Below are 21,612 nucleotides of genomic sequence, written 5' to 3'. Positions count from 1 at the left end.
ACTAAGAGCAGAAACCCAACACAGAATAACAAGTTCAAATTCTAGCTTTAATGGAGCTGGAGGTGGAGGAGAGAACCTTTTAGTCTGCAGTTGACCTGGTCCTTTCAGTGTTTGGTCTTCCACAGACCATAGTCCTCATGATGGGGGCTTTGGAACCCCGTCTTGTAATTAAGCTGACCCATTGTGTTCCTTCCCAAGGAGAACTACATCCAGGAACTTTCAATCAATAAAACTTTATTATATGCAGGAGACATTGAGAATCCTTAATCTTTTTTGTAGTAACAATAGGCCTTGTGGTTGTTCCCCAGTCACTAAACAACTCTTATTTTCTCTCTCCAGATTTTGCTTTATAGTTTGAGAAAGAAAATTTTGAAAAAAATAAAATATTTTATGTAAAAATTACATTAACCTTCATCAGGCCAGCGTTTTGTTTTTCTTTATTTAATTTACATATTCCCAGCTTGGGGGGAAGGGGGGGTTAAAACACTGCACAGAGTGAGGTTGACAGAAAGATGTTTAAAAGCAAATATCTCAGCTGCTTCATTCCATTAGAAACACATCTTAGTTGAAGCAGCCACAGTTTTCAGTGTTTTTCATACTTGTGTACATAAGTATGCAAAATGGCTTGTGTTTTTTAAAAAAAAAAATCATTCAATAATGAATACAGAAGTATACTATAGCATTCAATGCTTTGTGTTTATTTATAGGCATAGTCCCTAGACTCTTAAAAAGCACAAAATATAAAATTAATATGAGAATACATTTGTATCAATTCCTTTATGAAAAAATAATTAAAAGCTATTACAAAGCCTTTTTAATGTACTGGAATTTCGTCTTTGAAAGAAGTTTTTTTTTGTTTTCCCATAAAGCTAGAAATAATACATTTACATAATCCTTACAATGGGAAGGCACAGCCGGTACTAACGTTAAAGCACAGTGCAGATGATACAATACAGTTTATTACAATACAATACAAAACGTCAATGACAGAAACCAGATTCACAGCCTCCAATGGAAATGAAAAAGATTTTTCTTTAAATCGGACATGGAAAAAAGCAACAATTTCACCCCTTTCTTTCTTGTCTATGTCTTAACACACACATGATGCACCAAGCACATTAAAATACTGACTATGTGTCTTTGGAAACATTGGCGTCCTGTTTAGAAAGTGTATCTGCATCTGGAATCCAGTGTCACCCAATCAGGTCACACTCCAGGCAGTTTTGGTCCAGTCACACTCGACAGTGTTGAGCTTGGTAGTCTTTGGCTCTTGGGCTTCGAGGCCTCACGCAGGATAGGCCAGGCCAGGGATTGGCTGGTTTGACCCGGAGGCAGGATACACAGCAGCGTGACCAAGGGCACTCGCGTGAGTACCAGTTGGGCCCGTGAGCTTGGAAACCCGAAACCGCTAATGGGAAGGGTGTGTGTGTGTGTGTGTGTGTGTGTGTGTGTGTGTGTGGAGGGTGGGGCATACGTTTGAAGGTATTTTATTGGCTAAAAACAAAACACAAAAGTTTATAAAAAAAAATAAATCGTAAAGAAGAAATGGATTTTCTGTACATGGTTTCACTGTGAATGTGCAAAACCAAAAAAAAAAACAAAAAAACCTAGAACGCTATCGCTGACTCTGTCCACCTGGACGGCCATGATGATGATGATGATGATGATGACGACAACAGTAACAGTGGCAGAGAGAGGGGACTGGTGGATGTGGTCAATGACCGGAGCCTGTCCGTTAGCTGCAGAGCAGAATCAGGACTTCTGGGCACTAGAGGAAAGCAGCAGGGGTGAGGAGGCTCCATCCAGGTTGGGCAGGGGCACTGGTATGTGCCCGTTGAGCAGGGTGGGGAACTGCGAGCACAGAAGACACTTGGTGAGGAGGCTGAGAGTGGCACTGCTCTGTGTGTATTTAAGGGATCGTGTGTAAACTGCTTCTTTATTAAGCTCTAAAAATACACTCAATGAAAGCAAGTGAGTGTATTTAAGGGACCATATGTAAGCTGCTTGATTATTAAGCTCTAAAGACACAAAACAGATAATATATCTGTACAAATGTCTTTACTGGCTTGGGTGATTTCCGGTAGAGGATGATGCAAAAGGCATGCGTTTGGCAGTTTGCACACCTACTTCCCACCTAAAGACGACCCATTTAAAGAGGTAGTTGTTAAATTAGAATATGATCAAACTGTAAACTAATTCCTGTCATGTGTTGTCATAATCCTAATGAATAATAGCATTGCATAGATGTCACACATTAATTAAAATTCTGTTATTTCACATGATAAAGGCAACATGAGGAGTCCAGGAACGGCCTATGGACTGAGTCTGCAGAAATTTCTGTTTGGCATGAAGCAGTGCATAATGTGAACATGCCCAGTGCCATCAGCCAGAGCTGCTAGGAGGACCCACTGACCAGACCAGACTACCCCACCATGACCCCACAAGCCCCCACCCCCCCAACCATCATCCTAACCCCAACCCCCAGCACAGGAAATGCCCCCTCCCCTCTGAAGCTGACAGGAAACATCTGTAGTTTATTTCCATGCAGAGGCACGCTGACAAAAGGCGTTTTGGTGGGGGGGGGGGGTGAGGCGGAGACACCATGGAAACGGACCCGTGATCCGGCCCTGGCACTGAAACCCCCCCACACTCCCGGCCGCATTTGTGGAAAAGCTGAGAGGGGAGTGAGCCAACCAGAGACTCGAAAGCTAAATAAAAAGCAGGGTGGGGTGGCGGCGGCGGCGGTGTGAGCCACTTCTCATATTCACAGCAGCCCCGTCAGCCAAAATTATGCGGGGGTGGGGGTCTCATGCTGGAAAGCACTGCAGAGCGACCCCCAGAGCCAGTTACAGGCAGTGCATTCTCGTTAATGGTCCTCGTGCCCAAAGCCATTCCATTCTAGTCACATGCAGAGCTGGAGATTCCACCATAAAAGTAATGTTGGTCCAGCCACTGCCTGATTAGTGCCATCGCCACCGGCTTCTGCGGTCCAGTCCGTGCCTGCCAGGGGGGCCTGACTCGCACGTTAGTCAGCGGTGATTTCATCCGGGGGAGTTGTCGCAATGGGGGGGGAGTGCACAAGGCGGTCATGTGGCCTGCTGGAGCAGGGTGACTAACTGCACTGACCTTTTGGACGCTCGGCCGCTGCGTGGGCTACGGATCGGTTCTCTCCCTCCCCCCCCAGTCCCCACCCACACCCACAGTGCGCCGTTCCATGCTAGCCCTCCTGGATTGCCACTGGGCCCTGGCCGCGATACGGCAGCGGGCAGCTACTATTGTTCTTGTATGGGAGGGGCTGCCAGCAAGTACACAGGAACAGGATCTAGCTTTGGTCACCATGGCGACAGTACGTCTTCCTGTTGTCCTTTCCTCATGCTTTTTTTTGAATATCCTCATGGGGGCTCCAGAAAGCAGGGAAGTGGGCCGGACTGGTCAAGGACGGCCGTGCGTAAATGAGACCCAGCTTGCTGACCTGCAGGCTTCCCCTGTGCTCAGACAGGAAGGATGCCCAGGTTGACTCCCCCCCCACCAATTGTCATGCCTGACTGCTGAGACCGCACTTAGCTAGGAGGTGGGGACAGAGGGGTGAGTTTGCTATCCTGTCCTCGTCGCTTTATTCAGTACAACATGACCAATATAACCTGTCCTATTACCTGAGTGTGACTCAGAGCATAACATTGGTTACCTCTCTAATTGCCCCCAACTCCCCCCCCCATGTCCTATCCTCCCTGACCCCTTCTCTCCCAGATCTACACTTCTGTCCAGCCTCTGCTCCAACTGGCGGTCCTACCTGGAACAGGGAGCTGTGGCCCTGCAGCCGGGCAGGACTCAGGGGGGCCACGGGGCTCAGGCTGCTCCAGAAGTGAATGCTGGACAGCAGAGGGCTGGGAGTCAGCAGCAGCCCTGAGGGAGTCTGCAGATATAGCACAGGAAGGTTAGGGTCAGGGGCTTCAAATCAAGATGGCACTCAGCATGTGAACATGAAATTCACTTTATGTCACATGGTTTCTATGGAAATACCTGCATTCTGCCTTATACATGTGTGCTATTCATACTGAGTGGGTGAAAGGCTGTGAGTGCTGTAGTAACTAAAGACCCAGGCCTTGCTACTGCACATTTAAATAAGAAAGTTTATGCACAGATTGTTAATTACATATTGCTCTGGGTGGGAGTTTTAGCTAAGATAAAAGATTCTGGCAGAAGTTTAAATGCCTGTAATTAGACATAGATTTATCAAAAAGTGTGTAACTCTAATCACTCATCAGATTTCAAATTTGAAAAGCTAAAGATAAAAGATAAAATGGTAACACTCTATACTTTTTTTCACTACTGAAGTACAAGATATGAACAAATCATGAACAAATATAGATACTTCAGATAAAAGATGCATCAAGATTCATTAATGATGAAAAAACATGAGATCAGTATTCCAGTTATTACTTGTTCCTTAGTAGTTCCTTAAGTAATTAAGTTTACAGAATTAACCGAAATAGTAACAAATACAGTAACTGCTTGAGATAAAACATGCATCATGATTAATTAGTGATTTAACATGTGATCAGTATGTAACAGTTTGTAGTTAATTAATACATAAATAATAGTATAATACTATATTATTTGTACCCCAACAAGGAAAGTGTTACCAAAAAAATTACTACCATCGGACATCTGAGCAACCACAGCTGTCACTTGCATTAAGTATAGTTTGCAGGAGAGTGAAGTTTCTCTTTTCTGTAAATGAGTTTAAAGGAGGTTTCTCCTTATTGTGTTTAAGAGAGAGATTTCCATAAAAATGAAGTGTTTGAGAGAGAAGTGTCTCTTTATTTTTAGTGTGTTTGATAGGTTTCACCTTCTGGTGATTATTCCTAAAAGTGAAACATTTTTCCCTTTGGTCAGTATCCATCAGTGTTTGGTTGCAGGAACAGTGTGAGACAAGCTTCTTGCACATTTGAATGAACCCCTTAACGGTCAAGACATTGAAGGCCCCGCCCCCCTGAGGCTAGGGAGGAGCAAATGAAATCAATATCTGACCCCTCTCCCCTCCCCCAGACCTGCCACCTAAATGAAGTAGTGTTGTGTTGCTGTGAGACTCGGCGTGGCGTTCATGATCTGCTGGATTAAGCACATATGGTTTCATTTATGGATTTTCCTCTCTTATCCCCTATCTGGGGGGATTTGGGAGCCCTACATTTTCCTTTTAAACTCAGGTTGCCTTCTCCTATACAATCTAAGCCCTGGTGAAGTAAATATGAACACATATAAGATTTCAGGCACATGTTTTCTGTTTCAGATGATCTTCCCAGCAGTATTCATATATGGATTCATTATGAACATTGTGGGAACCATTGCACATGTGTTACTACTGTATTGCAATGAACACTGCAATACATTAAGTAACAACTTGCTTTAAGGTATCACATCAGCACTAAATGTTGACATTAGCACTAAAGATTGACACAACTGTGTCTCAGAGAAAGGCTGCACAACCATTGATAGTCTTTGTCAGGTTTCAGCCCATTCGGCTGTTGCTATTTACCTCCAAGTTGATATTCTTTAGGCATGCTTGGAGTGCTGGTTAAGAAATTGTACCTGGCCATCGCACAGCCAAACAAACAGCAGGTCAACCAATGAAACAGATGGGAATTCTAAGCTTTTGATTGGTTCATGGGTCGGATGAGTTCTAATTTTCAAAGCAAGTAACAGCAGGGCCTGTAGCACAAAGCTGGATTTCTTGCCAGATAACTTGTTGGAATCCAGTCCAATCCAATCCAGTTCAATTTTATTTGTACAGCGCATTTTCTCAAAGCGCTTTACGTTACCCCTGCCCAAAGCCCCCAGTGAGGAAGCCAGAGGCGACAGTGGCAAGGAAAAACTCCCTAGAAGGAAGAAACCTCGGGAGGAGCCAGACTCAGAGAAGGAGCCCATCCTCCAGGGGCCGGCAGAGGAAATCAAATGAACAATGAAAGTGTAATGTAAGTGAACAAAGGTAAAGCCCATTTAAACTGGGGTACCTTAAATCCAAGAAACAAGCAAGAAACCTAGCTTCTGGATACCGGCCGCAGAGAGCTAATATTATGCTAATATTATTAGCTGTGCTATTGACGGTTAGGATAGGAGGGTTTCTATTTTTCAGTTATCTTTATCTAAGAGTTCATCTGAACCATGTATCCAGTGCAGGGTAGGCATAATATTTACAGAAATATTTTGATTCTTCATCATGGACAGCTATTAATAAGCAGCAGTGCTAAGGACTTAGTGGAGCATAGAACCGTGTGCACAGGAACCATCCTGACGCAGGGGTGTACCGTCGACACATACCTGTGCAGTGAAGAAGGCGGGGGTCAGGGACCCTGATGGAAGTGCTGGGCTGTTGAGGGCAATGGATCCGATGTCACTTCCTGACAGTAACAGGGAGGGGGCTGAGATCTCCAGGCCCTTGGGCTTCTTGGTTTTGGGCGGGAGTCCGTTGCTGCCACTCCTCTTCTCAGCGGGCTGGGTGCCGCGCTCTCTGTGACCGGCTGACAGGTTGAGGGGTTGGGCTCCCTGCTCCAGGTCGTCCATCTCCACCTTGGGGCTCCGCCCCTTCCCGGGCAGGAAGCCAGGGCTGGGGGAGGGGGAGGGTGAGCGAGAAGCAGACAACCGGGGGGAGCCAGGGAGGCTGGGTGGGAAGAAGGCCTCTCCAGGAGAGGAAGAGGAGGAGGAGGAGGGGCGGGGCGGGGAGGGAGGCTGCGACACCGCTGAGTGGGCCCCTCCCTTCTCAGAGCGGTTGGGCACAAAGCGGATGACGGTCCGCGCCTCCTGAGGGCGCTCCGCCCGTGGCTCCACCTTGACGGCTCGCAGCAGTGGCGGCTGGTTGTGCAGGGAGCTGATCGTGAAGGACGAGTACAAGCCCGAGTGGAGGTATTCGCTCCGGCAGGCAGCAGCAGTGCCCCGCAGGCCTGACAGCGCCACCTTAGGGGGGTCCTCCTCGCCGTCAGCCCCCAGCAGCTCCGCCTCCTGAAGAATGGCCCCACCCCCCTCACGGCCCATCTCCACTGTCTGTGGGTCCATCTTCAGAATCTCCGGGAAAGACACAAACTTGTACACAAACTTCTGGCCAATCACCTTCTTGATGATGTTCTGGGAACATGAGGAGTAGGGTGAATTAGTGAAAGAGCTTTTAATATTTCCCTAGAACTACTATTCCATTTTGTCACAAAATTCTTCCAAATGTTTCCTTTATGTGACACAATATTCCCCTCTATCTCTGTGTTGTGAAGGTAGGACTGATAAAGTTTTGACAGCAGAAGTTTCTGGGTCCTCTGTAAATGTCAGAGGGACATCTGTACCTGTAAACCCATGAGCACACATCTATGCTGAGTATCATGGGACATAATTGTGGCATTATGGGGCCATTTGATTAGTGCGATAAAACCAGAACTTTTACTAAACTAAGAAAATTATACTGACCTGTTTGGTCTCATTGTTCTTTATCCTGACCACTCAAAGTGGTTAGTTTAATTTAATGCACTTTCACTTTTGTCCTGTCCTACTTGTTTTTCCAGTCTAACGTACCGTTGAGCTAATCAAATAAGCGTAACAGCCATCTGTGTTTATCAACGCCCTGTACGACAACAAGCATGTAACGATTCACTGATTATGCAACAGCTCCTCACAGTGAATCTCCCTGCAGTAGCTTGTACACAGACTACACACTGACTCACCATATCATAGGTGATACATGATTCATGTCATAATGGATATATTGATTCTACGGATCATACTTTATATGTCGACTCCCTGTGTATCTGTATAGTAGCTCAGAGTCACCTTGACATAGTTCAAACTCTGACTCTCTGTATGTTAGCTTAGACTCACCTGGTCATGCATTGATTCTCTGTATTGCAGTTTATTTTCCCTCTATCATAGTTCACATATTGACTCTCCGTATTGCAGCTCAGACTCATCGTGTCATAGTTTACACACTGACTCTCTAAACTGCAACTCAGACTCACCTGGTCATGCACTGAATCTCCATATTGCAGCTCAAACTCACTCTGTCATAGTTCACACACTGACAATCCGTATTGTAGCTAAAACTCACCTGGTCATGTACTCTCTGTATTGCAGCTTAGACTCACTCTGTTATAGTTCATGCACTGACTCTCAATATTGCAGCTCAGACTCACCTTGTCATAGTAGTAGCGCAGGGCACGACTCAGCTTGTCGTAGTTCATGTTGGTCTTGTTCTTGCGCAGGCCCCACAGCTTGGCCACCTCCTCAGACTTAAGCAGCTTGAACTCGCCATCGTTGGAGGTCCAACAGATCAAATGCTTGTGATTCTGGTCCAGAAGCAGCTGCAGCAGGAACTGCCACAGTGTGATCGCGCTTTCCATCCCTAGGACCAACGAGATGCAGCCATACCTATGAAACCAACAGTCATCACATACATGACACTGCCACTGAACCAGCATCAATGCAGGCACGAGACAAGGGACATCATAGGTATTACAATGATCACCATAGTGCTAAATTAAAAACACCTTTCTGGGTCTCCAGCTATGCTGTAGATCATTTCTAGAATCTTACAGCTAAACAAAGCATTCCTGGAATCAATGATTATTATCTCTGCTCTAAGTACCCCAAAGCTTCTATCTATGAATTCAAAACATGGCGTGCAGCAAGAACATGGCTGAATCGGTAACAGGAAGAAAAGGAGACGAGCCAGATGAGGCACAGACACCATGGACTCCCTTGGGCTGTTTGTGGAAGTCACTCCAGACCCAAACCAACTCCATAAGCCCATTATGTTTCGGATTGTGAGGTGGTTTGGAGGGGAGCAGCTTCCAGTAGAAGATGCACAAGAGGAGCAATGAGAGAGGCAGCAGACCCACCCACAGGTCAGAGACGGGCGCAGTAGCTGAATGAGCCACAGCCCGGTGTCTGAGCTGGATGCACAAACACTGCGAGGCTTTGAACTGAACTTCACATGAGAAAACTGGCACAGGAATCCGCTTCTCGTTCAGGATCCAGCAGACATTACTGCGCCTTTCCTGTTCTGCTACATGTTAAGCAAGGCCTGTAAAAAGCCCATGTCAGACGTCCAGTACAGCCTGTGGTTGTGCCAAGAGCTTAATTAGCTTGTTCAGGAGGTTTAGGGGCTGATGTCATTGGGGCTTCAGGAGGAAGGGGCTGTTGGTGGTGACTCATGGCAACTTTTCCTTTTAGTCTAAAAGTTTTTTTTTCTTCCGAAAAGTGGCTCAAACAACAAGATGCTGATGCAGGTTTACATTTATCAGGTCAGCTCCCTAAACTAAACTGTAGTTCTTACTGACGCAATGACAAAACGCATCAAATCTGAGGTCTTATAAAATTAAATTCTAATCACCCTATTGAATGACAATAGGAAATGATATGTGGGAGAGGAAGGTCTCTCCAGGAGAGCAAGAGCAGGAGGGGCAGGTTGGGAAGGAAGGCCCACAGCCCAAATCACATGAGCACATAATGCTGACAAAGCCAATCAGCTGGGATTCCATTCCCTGGCCCCAACATGTACCTTTGGCTAGGCTGTCAAATGCCTGCTAGATACTGGTTGTCACGGGTGAGTGTCACGTTAATCTTTCAATCAGCTTGTAGCCTTCCCATATACCCATTGCTGATTAGCAGCATGAAAAAGAGGGTGGGGCTGACAGAGCTGGGACTTGGGAGAGCAGCGGTACAGCTCCTGTTAAACACAGAGCTGCAGATGCCGAAACCAAAAAGCTGTAACCAGGATGGAAATGAGGGGATCATACTGAGCTGCTTCCGTGCCCACAATCTCACAGAGCAGCCGGTCTGCTGCTGTATTTTTGGATTCAGAGCCGTAAGTAGCGTGGCTATATTGATTCAAGCACTCCGGTCATCTGGAGTAAAGAGCATCCATTTGTTGCAATCATGCCGAGATCTGGCAGGGTTGAGCACTCCAATTAGCCCCTGCCCCAAGCCCTGCGTTCACCTGCCCTCGGCGAGACCAATGTGCTCAGAAGGGGGGCCATTTTCTGTGTGACAGTAACCTCCCCCCCCATGCCCCAGGTGAAACTGACCAAAACATATCAAGAAGAGTGTCTGTTTTTCAAGTGGCTGTGCAAACAGAGGTATGCCTCTAATTCATATAGAGTCCTCTATTATTCTAAATACCCTTGTTGGAAAATTCCTAGTTCCTGTCCTTAAAATCAGGGTGATGACCATGTTCCTGCATAAAAACAGGCTTATTTACCGTTTACCGTACACCATGACTGTAGCACATAAATACACAAAATGTATAGCATGATCAGTAATATGACATATTTACCTGCTTTTTATTGTTATTTGTAAGGCAGCCTAGCTTAAGCGCCCTCCTCAGGCGTGTGATGTCAGGGTCCCACCCAACAATTGAACCTGCTCCTGCTCTCTGATGGGTTTTAATCATGCTCACAAAACAAGTCAGACAGCAGACAGCCCAATGAGCGTGGAAGGGAAAAACCACATTTAGGCAAATGACTACCCATAATGCCCCACTGTCATCAAATTTACCTTTACTGCCTTATAACATTCCAGAGGTGTGTGTAAACTTCTTCAAAGAACAAAGCAGTCATTCAGGTATCAATTAAATGATTTCATTTGTGTTATTAACATAACTAATTAAGTTGTTTATATCATTTCCTGGTTCTAAACAGAAACTTCTAGGCAAATACGACATACAGGAAGAAGAAAGTCATTTTGGTTTATTAATAGAAATGCAGAATTTCAGAATTACTTGAAAGATGTTGAAATTGTTTGCAACCAAGCAGAATAGCATTTCTCCTTTGAGGAGAGATTAAAAGGGTGTTGCTAGGCCTCCAGCAAAGAGAGTCAGATTGTTGAAAGGGGGGGGGTGCTAGATGATCCTGCTTCTCCACTGCTTCTCCACTGACGGAACCGGAAGCTGCACCCATGCAGCAGGAGGAGCCTTACTTGCAAAAAATTTCGGGAGAGCGAAGTAAAAAAATAATGAATATTTATCAGGAAAAAGCAATATCAGCCATGTAAACATCAGATCACGAAGCTGAGCTCCACAGAGATATCATACGGTAGGTATCATCATTATTATGATCCCACAGCCTAGTTCTGGATGGATGGATGGATGATTATTCTCATGTTATGGTGTGATAGTGAGCACTGTAGGGCTATGGTTATGTATTACTATCATTATGGACCCACAGCCTACTTCTGGGGCACTTGACTGTGAGTTGTCTCTTGCCCAGCCGGTGTCTCACATTCTCCTCCTGTTCATGTGTGTTTCCTTCAGGAACCCTGCTTTTCCTTCACAGTCCACGGATGTGATGTGAATTAGAGGACTCTATATTGCCTGTAAAACCTGAATGTGTGTGTGCGCATGTGCCCTGCGATGGACTGGCATCCTGTCTTATGCGTGTGCCCTGCTCTAGATTATTAGCAGCTTAGAATATTTTACCCAAAGCAACTTATATAACTTACAATTTAACCCAGTTACTGACCAATTAAGGTAGTTTGCTCACGAACAGCCCAGCATGACTTCTGGGATGTTACCCAAGATGCTTTTAGTCCCATAACCCCTCTACCCTCTGATGTCAGAGTGGTGTAAACGTGAGGCGGACTGCTGGGAGGCCCTGCTCGAACCCCTGCTCCTCAGGGGCCCAGAGAGAGAAATGGGGGGGGGTGGGGGGGCAGCAGTGGAGGTCAGGCACCCCGCCAGCATGTCAGTAGCAGGAGGGGGTGGCACAGGGAGGGGTGTGATTCCTTAAAGTAATACGCTGTGTTCCAGCAGCCCCCACTTCTACAGGAAACAGAGGGGGCCAAATGCAGACCCACATCTAGGGGGGGGGGGTGCCGCTGTCGCCTGTGCTGACAGGGCTAAAGCAGGTCTCCGATCGCGTGGTTTCAGGCAGGTTGGGTGCTTATAAATATGTCACACTATCCACCATCACACTGAATTCACCAAACTCCCTGCCCCCCCCCCCCCCCCCCACTTCTGTGAACAAATAAATCACAGAGGCAGCCGTGCACGCTGGTCTGTGCTGTGGCGGGCGCTGCCCCCGCCCCATCAGGATCCGTTTACTCAGCTGACGACTCGCCACCTTCTCGTTTTCCCTTCCCCTCCCCCTAGTGGTGGAGGGAAGTGGGGGTGGGGGGCTGGCTGGCCGCCGGTCAAGCAGACAGTCCCCTCGAGTGCTCAAAGCAGAAATCTGCACTACCTGCTCCGACTGACTGGTTTAGTGCAGCTGTCGAGTGCTTTGGGGGGGGGGGGGAGTGAGTTCAGTGGGTCCGCCTGTCGGACTGGTACCAGACCAGAAGGTCTTTCCCGAGCAGTCGGCGAGGTGGATTTGACGGTAGCTTAGCGCCGCCCCGCCTGGGCCGGCCCAGATGGTTTACGGCCTCTGGATCCCCCGTCCTTTTCAGGAAAGGGCTCGTCACACTCTGGAATTTATGCAGCGTCTTTCTCACTCCGCCAGCCTCGACCTCAACAGGCCCAAGGAGGACGACACTGGGCCTGTTTACTCTGACGCACCGAGTAAAAATAGCAGCAAGGCCTAAAATTACACTAATGAACTCTCTTCAATCAAGACGTCTGTGGTGCTACGGAATGACGCTCAATTAAATAGACATTTAGTCACTGATTTAAGCCACTTTCAATGTGTAGCTGGGACAAATACTCATTAATACAGCTGGATACATCACTGTAATGATACAGGTTGTCATCACACCAGAGTACAAGACCAGGAATCCTTGGAGCATAGGGAGAGCTACGCTACCTGGTAATCCGACAGCAGTAAGCCAACCAGCACTGACCACGGTTAGTTATGAACAATCTCCTACACATGCGTGATGATTGATCAAAGCCTGGTATGGAGTATGCTGGTATTCTTGATGTTACCACTGTGACTTATTTAAATATTGTTTTTAGGAGACATCTCTGCTCCACAGTATGAATGGCCCATCAAACCCATGCGCTTCTACTGAAGAGGGTAGCGACTCCAATCACTGGACCCCAAAACGCACAGTCGCAAGTCACGTCCGTGCTGGGTCCGTGTGGAAAGCCGACCGCAGATGCCCATAATGAACTCTGAAACCCCCCTTTATCACACCTTCCGTTCCCGGTGAAAAACAAACTGTGACATGACCACTTCCCACCCAGGGGCAGGGGGGGCAGATCCGAACACCATTGAGTCGCAGTTGTGCTTGTCTGCGGGACTGAGAAGATGTAGTGAAGAGAACTTTTACACAGTTTCTGGGGAGCTCAGAGACTCCAGTAAAACCAGTCTCCAGCATTTGGTGTTCTCCATCTCCCACTCCATCCTATAAGTGTGGAACTAATTTAAAAAAGCTCCCGTCCACTCTAAAGGCAAACTGCCACTCCCTCAGTCCACCTCACAGAGCCCTCCTCACCCATCATGCACTGCTTCCCAAAACTTCAGGGAATAAGCACAAAAGTCAGAGTGGAACAAGGTTTTTTTTTCCACCAGAAGCAAAATAAACCATTTCCTGCCAAAGCATCCTCTAAGTTTCCATCTGCATTCAAAAACTATAAAACTGTCTAAATCAGGACTTCCTCCAATTCTGATCTGAAGTGCGTCTTCCTGGGAAAGGCGATCATGGATTGAAAGGTGGGAATTCCTGCCGGGGGAACAGATCGGAAGCCCCGGATGTTACAGGGCTCCTCCAAACAGATAGCTTCCTTTGCCATTTTTCAGCCTCTGTCGACATCAACAACAAAACATCCCTTTTCCATAGCTTTTCCTCAAATGCGTCTAAAGGAGCCATTATGTTTCTAAGGGTCTTGGGGATGTGCCACCACGTGACCAAATGAATATTAAAATGTCATGTTTGGATATGAGCTTTAATACACTTCTACATATAATGCAAAAAGCAAAGCTAAAACTGTACCCAGATTAATGGGAAATCTGAGGAAAACTAATTATATAATGGTGCACTTCTTAGATAGAGAATGCACAATAACAAGGGGTTACAATAACTACATAAAAGCACAGCTGTGCTAGCCCACTGACAGTCCGGGACAATCTCTTAACAGAGAAGGCGTGCTGGGCTGTGATAGATGTGCGATAAGTCAGCTGGAGCTAAGCGTAGTGCACGTCAGGTCTGTCAGAGTGTGGCAAGTTTCTCTGTAAGGTTCACTGCGAAACACACAATCAAACACCCACTTAGTCTGGGAATACCCAGAGTTGCTCTATTTGCCTTCTCTGCGTATATTTAGGCTCCGTTTCCTCTGGTGCAATTTGATCCTGGAGAATAATGAGTCATTGTTTGCGGCAGACAGAGGGAGTCCTCAAAGTCCACCGTTTGTGGCTTTTTTTCAGCTCCTAGGAGCGATCTTCACATTTTGCGTGCTCAATGTGCCTCGTGATTCCCAGGGGCTGCCCCCACCATGAAGGACTTCCCAGCACAAATGGAACACCATGGTCTGGAGACACAGGGTGCAGATGGTGAGGCGGGGCTATGTGGAGCGGATCATAGGCCTGGTGCGGTGCAGAGATGAAGCAGCACAGAACAGATTTCAATCCAAACAGTCATAACTAAATAGCCAGCCAGCACACTGTCCTAACCAATGATATCCTCCCATAAAATTCCACATCTAATTGGAACCCTTGCTACTGGGCTTGTGTGCAGATCCTCCAGTGCCTGTCGATGCTCACTGATGCTTGCATTTTATATTATCAAAATATGTAAATATGTGTCTGACCTAGGATGTGCATGAAAATAACGTCTCTACTATCAGCCCATCAACTGCTATTCAGCTTAATACCATTCAGTTATTTTTTAGATAGTACCCCAGGCCACACATTTGCCCCAAAGAAGACCATAATGCTAGAAGCAGATTTGAAACAAACCATCCACACCAAAATGAAAGAATTTGATTGCGGTTCAATGTTGCACGACAGTAAAAAGAGAGTTTCTTGATCATTCGTGTACCACCATGGCAATTGCAGGTTAAGGCAGGATATTGCATAAATCGTCTTCGCAGGTCGAGTCATATAAGCCTACTGCCCAAACTCCCGATACCACTTCCCTGCTCAATTGCAATCGCGAAAAGTTTCTCTTGATGTGGGTGCCGCCTCAGCATGAGGAGGGAGTGGCCAGTCGCACCTTCACTGCGGGCCTGGGTGGCACAGCTGCACTGTCATATTGCTCAGCAAAATATTACTCCCATAGTCCTGTATGTATAGGCAAATGGAAGAAATGTAAGATTGAGTCACCCCAGAAGAGAGCGGTTTATAAAAAATGAAAAATGAACTGAAAAAAGGAACTGATTTTTTCTGTAAAATATATAAGGGGAACATGTTAAGTCACCTCCCCCTTTCACCGGCCAAAGATGAGAACCCATCACTCCTGCTCCGTCCTACCTGCCTGCATTAGTGAAATAACACCTCCAAAACACCCCCCTGCCCGTTCATACCCATCTCAAGTACAGGCCTATATATATATCTGGACTTGCCTGGCCGCAGCATCAGCAATCCATGGCTTGGACGAAATGAAATGCTCAACATAAATGATTGACAAAAACCCAGCAAAATATCTCGGAGGGGTTAACACAACCTTGGTGAATAATTCAATTATTCGGGAGAGCGCTTTCCACTTTGTTAACAGCAAGGCACCGGTGCTAGGGCTGAGATCTAAACCCGACTTCCCAGTGTTTGTTACCGTGTTATTATAACCACAACGGGCACCAGCCCGTTTCTGTAACGGGTTACAGCGGCGCGCGGGGGTGGGGGTCTATTTCACAGTTGCCGTAAAAACACATGGCCTCGCTGGAGAGGCATTAGGGGAGCGGTTCTCCAAGCCTGTCCACAGGTACAACAGCTCGGACCGGAGCCTCTATGCGCACAAAACCTTCCAGTGTTGAGGGGAACGGAAACTTCTAATGAGATTAGTCGGTGTGCGCAGACATTGCTTAGCCATGACTAAATCTCCTCTCTTCCTGTTCGCAGGCAGTGGAAAATCCGAGGAGCCGAATTTGCGTCCACCCCGCTGTAGCATCCCCGCAAATTTTAATAGACTTTTTCCCCCAACCTCATAAATAAACTCGCCCAACATCACCGGCGTCTACTTAAAAAAGCAAACAGATGCAAACAGATCTCAAACGTAAAGTAGATGCGTGGAGAAGCTGGGAAAACTACAGTTTCTTTGTTTGCGCCAATGAGTCATTTTCAAGATGTTGTCTGCTGCCAGCTTCAAAGCGGAAGCGCATGGCAATTAGTCTCTCTGTTTCCAGACAAACCAGAAACTCTACTAGAGCCTTTTAAAGGGCCATGCGCCTATTTTCCCCGACCGCCGCGCTCTATTATGAACTATAAAAACTTCACTCTTTTGTTTGGTTTACTTAAAACCAAATCTGCAGCGTCGTCGTTTCTGTTTGCATCGCAGCCCGACATCAATACGCTTCGGCGTCCATTATGCACATGAACAACTATCACAGACAGTGTGAGAATATGCAAGTTCACATATTAATCATAAATTCACCATTTTTTTTACTGCTAAAATACTCGCCCCGTAAGAATAAGGTATATTCAAAACGGCATTTTATCGGTACAAGAAATATTAAAGCCTACGGTTACTGCAATTTCAAGTTCACGATGATGACTGTGTTGTATCAAATTTCCAAAGTCATTTTTGAGGTTAACGTTGCAAAATCTTACAGTACACAAAATATTAAAATTTATCAATGTCTTAAAAAATAAAAAGTTGTCGGACTAAAGAAAAAAAATTCGTTTCCACGTACCCAGATATGAGAAGTTTGATTTTCCTCCGCAATACTTTTAAAACGAATCTATTAAAATCCCTTGGTTTTCCATGCTTACTGTCGTCTCGACTGCTCTGTTGAACTGTAATGAGATCCTGATTTTTTTTCTTCTTCTTCAGAGCAGGAAGTTGGAGCAGGCAGACAGAGTGCCGGCTCACTTCCTCTCCTGCATTATTCCCCAGGCGGTTTGCCGTCTGTGTAAACAGGCTTTTCCTCCCTTCGTCTCTCTCTGCCCGCCGATGTCCAACATTGCGCTATTATAGCACACATAGTAATATTGTAACTCTAACTACATGCAGAAGGGCTCCAACTGACGTCACCGTCTTCCTGTCGAGCGCCACTGGGAGGAGCTCGTGTTCCTTCCGTCACACACTCGGCCGAGGTGTGTGCGTGTGCATGTGTGTGTGTGCGTGTTTAAACAAAGTGTTACCGAGTGATATTGTGTACTCATACGTGTACGCTTCTGAATCCACTTTTCATTGCGCGACAGGGATGGGATCGGTCTTATGGCCCGCTGGTGGGGTGGAGTTGGGGGAAGAGGGGGCATTGCAAATAAGTTTAACAGATGCCGAGGCAAAAGCCAGACCCCCGGTCTGATCGCGCTTTTATCTGGGGGATCATGGCAATGAAAGCGTAAAACCCGTAATGTCAGAGTCCGCCAAGCTTAAGTCAGAAATAACATTTTGATAGGAGGGCAACAGGCTCCGTGCAAAATTATACTAGAGGTAGGCATATGCAGTGGCGTCGACTTTGGAAAATAGGCTGCAGGGTGAACATGCAGGGCGTGCATGGATAGTCTTTATTTGCTGCGTTTATTGCTCTTCCACGCCACATACATAAACACAAACACTAGCTGGACCACCGCCAACAGTGTGGATAGTGTATTAGCATTTCTCATTTTGCACCGTTCTGCAGTTGGAGATAATACGTATATTCAAATGCAGAATGTTTTTTCTCCAGCCTAAATTTGATCTTTTAATTAAAACTCCTAAAAGTAATGTGGTTATGTCATAGTTCCACAATTACCTGCCTTATGACAAAATGATCTGCTGCCAGGTTTTGCTAGCCTGTGCCATGAATCAAGTTGTTAATATTTTTTGTATTGTTTGTATGTATGAAAATGTTCAAAGACAATATTTTTCAAGGAAATATTTCATAGTTGGGCAGAGTTTACCCTCTGTCTGCCTATTACAGCTGCCCTTCCCCTCCCCCTTAATCTGAGCGCCACCCTGCACAACAATGGCCCCATTTCGGGAGGATCCACAGACCCATTTCCTGGAGGGATATCCTCTGGTTGTGCAGGAAACAGGGGGCTCTCAAACATCTGCGGTCACATGACAAGGCCATGTCCCAGGGCACACGCAAACAAGCTCATGCAGGTACACAGACATATACACACACATATGCATAAGGATACAATAGGCTGAGTAGCTTACAGCATGCACAAACATATATACTCAGGTAGCAATACATAGATGTACATGCATGTGCAGCACTAAACAAACATGCACATACATATATATGTAATAAATATATGCAATAAAAATAAATGGATGCTGGACAACCAAATGACATTGTATAAAAACATCCCTTTACAGTAACTGAAAACATTTATTTTTGTTCTACAAATACCAAAGGACCAAAACAAGGAAAAACAGAAAAATATTTATTTTGACTCTTGTTCTGATCCTATAGAAGCCCTGCTGTTGTACCTTTAGTATATTTTAGAATTATATTTCTTAATGCCTGTGGAATTGATTGCACATAGGAATATATTTTTGACAGAAAGTAAACATATTTGCTGCATGTATCTATAAGAAATTGTAGTATGGTGGGTAGCACTGTTGCTTCACACCTCTGATGTAGGTTGTTTGAATTCCACCTCTGCTCTGTGTGTGTGGAGGTTTCATGTTCAGCCAGTGTGATGTGAGTTTCCTCTGGACTCCTCCCATGGTCCAAAAACATGAAGTTAGGCTAATTGTTATTTCTAAATTACTCATAGTGTGTTGATTGTGTGTGTCCTTCTTCGGACTGGCACACTGTCTAGAGTATACCCCTGCCGTGTGCATTAAGAAACCTGGGACTTCAGGCCGCCACAATCCTGAGCAGGGTAAGTGATTGGATTATGGATTTATACTAAAATACATTTGTTGAAGATAAACAGAGCCCTCTAGTGGCCGTTATTGACGTGTCAACATGAATTTCGTGTGGCTAAATTCTGAAAGCACAGGGACAAGAATGATAACACTTTACTTGAAGCTGTCATGTATAATGTATTATAGATACCTTCAATGGTCGATATAAGAATTAATATAGCATTGCAGCATCTTCTATTGACATTCATAAGGCATTATAATGTTAATTATAATGCTTCATAAGCTGCAATGAAGCTCTCCATCTATAATGCACTATGATGCATAATAAACATGGCTATAAAGTCTTATGCCTTTTAATAAATTTTTATAGCTCTGTTTGTAATGCTTTATGAATGCATTATTATGTGTTATGAATGTGTTCATAGATTCTTATAGACAGGGAATTCATCAAAAATTTTAACAAATTACTAAAGAATTACACATGACAATCAATTAGGTGTAAAACAAACTCAATGGATCTTTGGTTTTCTAAAGCTTATTTAAATACTTTTATTTATGTAATGGTCATACATTACTGTTCACCCAAGAAAAAGAGTGAGGACTAGACATAGGCCTACCCCAGGAATCTAATTTAAGGCTTGCAACAGCCATGCTCAAAGCTGCAGAATTTATGTGCACCATCAAGTATCAGGCTTTTGCCCACATAAGTCTGATGAAAAAATTGGTCTCAGGTAAAACATCAGACCTCACCTATTTTCAAAGCCGGTGGAAGCCTAGGTGGTGCCCTAAGCAAGCTTCATTGCCGCCTCCCTGCGATCACAACCGATAATGTAAAAATAAATGCTTCAAAGATGGAAGTAAAGAAAGAAAGGTTATTCATTGTTTTATATTATAATAATTAAATAATAAAATAATAAGCAGAGATGTGCAGTATTTCTGATACATGTATTTCAAATGTGTCCCCTCACCCCCTACTATTACTGTAGATCAGGTAAAGTGAGAGTTGAAGAGGCTGAAACCGAAAGCTGCTGGGCCAGATGGCATCTGTGCAAGATTGCTGAAGGCCTGTGCTGTGGAACTGGGGGAGCCACTCCAACATATCTTCAACCTGAGTCTGGGGAGGGTACCTACACTATGGAAAACATCATGCCTGGTACCGGTTCCCAAGAAGCCACACCCCAAAGAACTCAACGACTTTAGGCCTGTTGCCCTCACCTCACACGTAATGAAGACCCTTGAGCGGCTGCTGCTCCACCTCCTAAGACCCCAGGTTCGCCATGCGCTTGACCCCCTATACAGGGTGGGCCATTTATATGGATACACCTTAATAAAATGGGAATGGTTGGTGATATTAACTTCCTGTTTGTGGCACATTAGTATATGTGAGGGGGAAAACTTTTCAAGATGGGTGGTGACCATGGTGGCCATTTTGAAGTCGGCCATTTTGGATCCAACTTTTGTTTTTTCAATAGGAAGAGGGTCATGTGACACATCAAACTTATTGGGAATGTCACAAGAAAAACAATGGTGTGCTTGGTTTTAACGTGACTTTATTCTTTCATGAGTTATTTACAAGTTTCTGACCACTTATAAAATGTGTTCAATGTGCTGCCCATTGTGTTGGATTGTCAATGCAACCCTCTTCTCCCACTCTTCACACACTGATAGCAACACCGCAGGAGAAATGCTAGCACAGGCTTCCAGTATCCGTAGTTTCAGGTGCTGCACATCTCGTATCTTCACAGCATAGACAATTGCCTTCAGATGACCCCAAAGATAAAAGTCAGGGAACGTGCCAGCCTCAGTGCATAAAGAGGGAAACACATCATCATGTAGCAATTTCACATATCCAGTGGCCTTGAGGTTTGAATGGCCCCACTATCTTTGTACCCCATATACCACACCATACCATCAATTTAGTGGGAAGATAGTGGGGCCATTCTTCATCAATGGGAACCTCAAGGCCACTGGATATGCGAAATTGCTACATGATGATGTGTTTCCCTCTTTATGCACTGAGGCTGGCACGTTCCCTGAGTTTTTCCAGCAAGATGGTGCACCACCACATTATGGGTGTCAGGTCCGAGCATTCCTAGATGAACAGTTTCCTGGAAAGTGGATTGGTCGTCGTGGGCCAGTTGAATGGCCCCCAAGGTCTCCCGATCTGACCCCCTTAAGACTTTTATCTTTGGGGTCATCTGAAGGCAATTGCCTATGCTGTGAAGATACGAGATGTGCAGCACCTGAAACTACGGATACTGGAAGCCTGTGCTAGCATTTCTCCTGCGGTGTTGCTATCAGTGTGTGAAGAGTGGGAGAAGAGGGTTGCATTGACAATCCAACACAATGGGCAGCACATTGAACACATTTTATAAGTGGTCAGAAACTTGTAAATAACTCATGAAAGAATAAAGTCACGTTAAAACCAAGCACACCATTGTTTTTCTTGTGACATTCCCAATAAGTTTGATGTGTCACATGACCCTCTTCCTATTGAAAAAACAAAAGTTGGATCCAAAATGGCCGACTTCAAAATGTCCACCATGGTCACCACCCATCTTGAAAAGTTTTCCCCCTCACATATACTAATGTGCCACAAACAGGAAGTTAATATCACCAACCATTCCCATTTTATTAAGGTGTATCCATATAAATGGCCCATCCTGTAGTTTGCTTACTAGGAGAATGTGGGAGTGGGGGATGCCATCCTCTATCTGCTACACAGGCTGTACTCTCACTTGGACA

At 45.4% G+C, this 21,612-nt stretch overlaps 1 protein-coding gene across 2 annotated transcripts; it reads right to left on the bottom strand.

The window, feature by feature from the left end:
- Positions 1-217: 217 nt before the first annotated feature.
- elk3 (ETS transcription factor ELK3) lies at positions 218-17,120 on the bottom strand. 2 transcript variants are annotated; one of them, XM_023801928.2, is made up of 5 exons: positions 16,751-17,120; positions 8,169-8,403; positions 6,319-7,119; positions 3,791-3,913; positions 218-1,851 (listed from the first exon to the last, which is right to left on the bottom strand). In XM_023801928.2, exons 2-5 carry the CDS (start codon positions 8,373-8,375, stop codon positions 1,753-1,755), a joined length of 1,230 nt encoding a protein of 409 aa, XP_023657696.1. In that variant the 5' UTR covers positions 8,376-8,403; positions 16,751-17,120; the 3' UTR covers positions 218-1,752. The 2 variants fall into 2 exon arrangements, with proteins under 2 accessions (XP_023657696.1, XP_023657695.1); XM_023801927.2 differs by having other exon boundaries at positions 8,169-8,377; positions 16,751-17,119.
- Positions 17,121-21,612: the final 4,492 nt, after the last annotated feature.

The sequence above is a fragment of the Paramormyrops kingsleyae genome, chromosome 3 (genome assembly GCF_048594095.1).
Source record: "Paramormyrops kingsleyae isolate MSU_618 chromosome 3, PKINGS_0.4, whole genome shotgun sequence".
Lineage (NCBI taxonomy): Eukaryota > Metazoa > Chordata > Actinopteri > Osteoglossiformes > Mormyridae > Paramormyrops > Paramormyrops kingsleyae.
This window is presented reverse-complemented; position numbering and strand designations above follow the sequence as displayed.

What these genes read in the sequence shown, in the direction of transcription:
- elk3 (XM_023801928.2), bottom strand. Translation starts at nt 8,375, where the DNA reads ATGGAAAGCGCGATCACACTGTGGCAGTTCCTGCTGCAGCTGCTTCTG. An exon ending in TGCGCTACTACTATGACAAG is followed by an intron (nt 7,120 to 8,168) that starts GTGAGTCTGAGC and finishes TCATGTTCCCAG; the next exon opens with AACATCATCAAGAAGGTGAT. An exon ending in GCCACAGCTCCCTGTTCCAG is followed by an intron (nt 1,852 to 3,790) that starts GTAGGACCGCCA and finishes CTGTGCTCGCAG; the next exon opens with TTCCCCACCCTGCTCAACGG.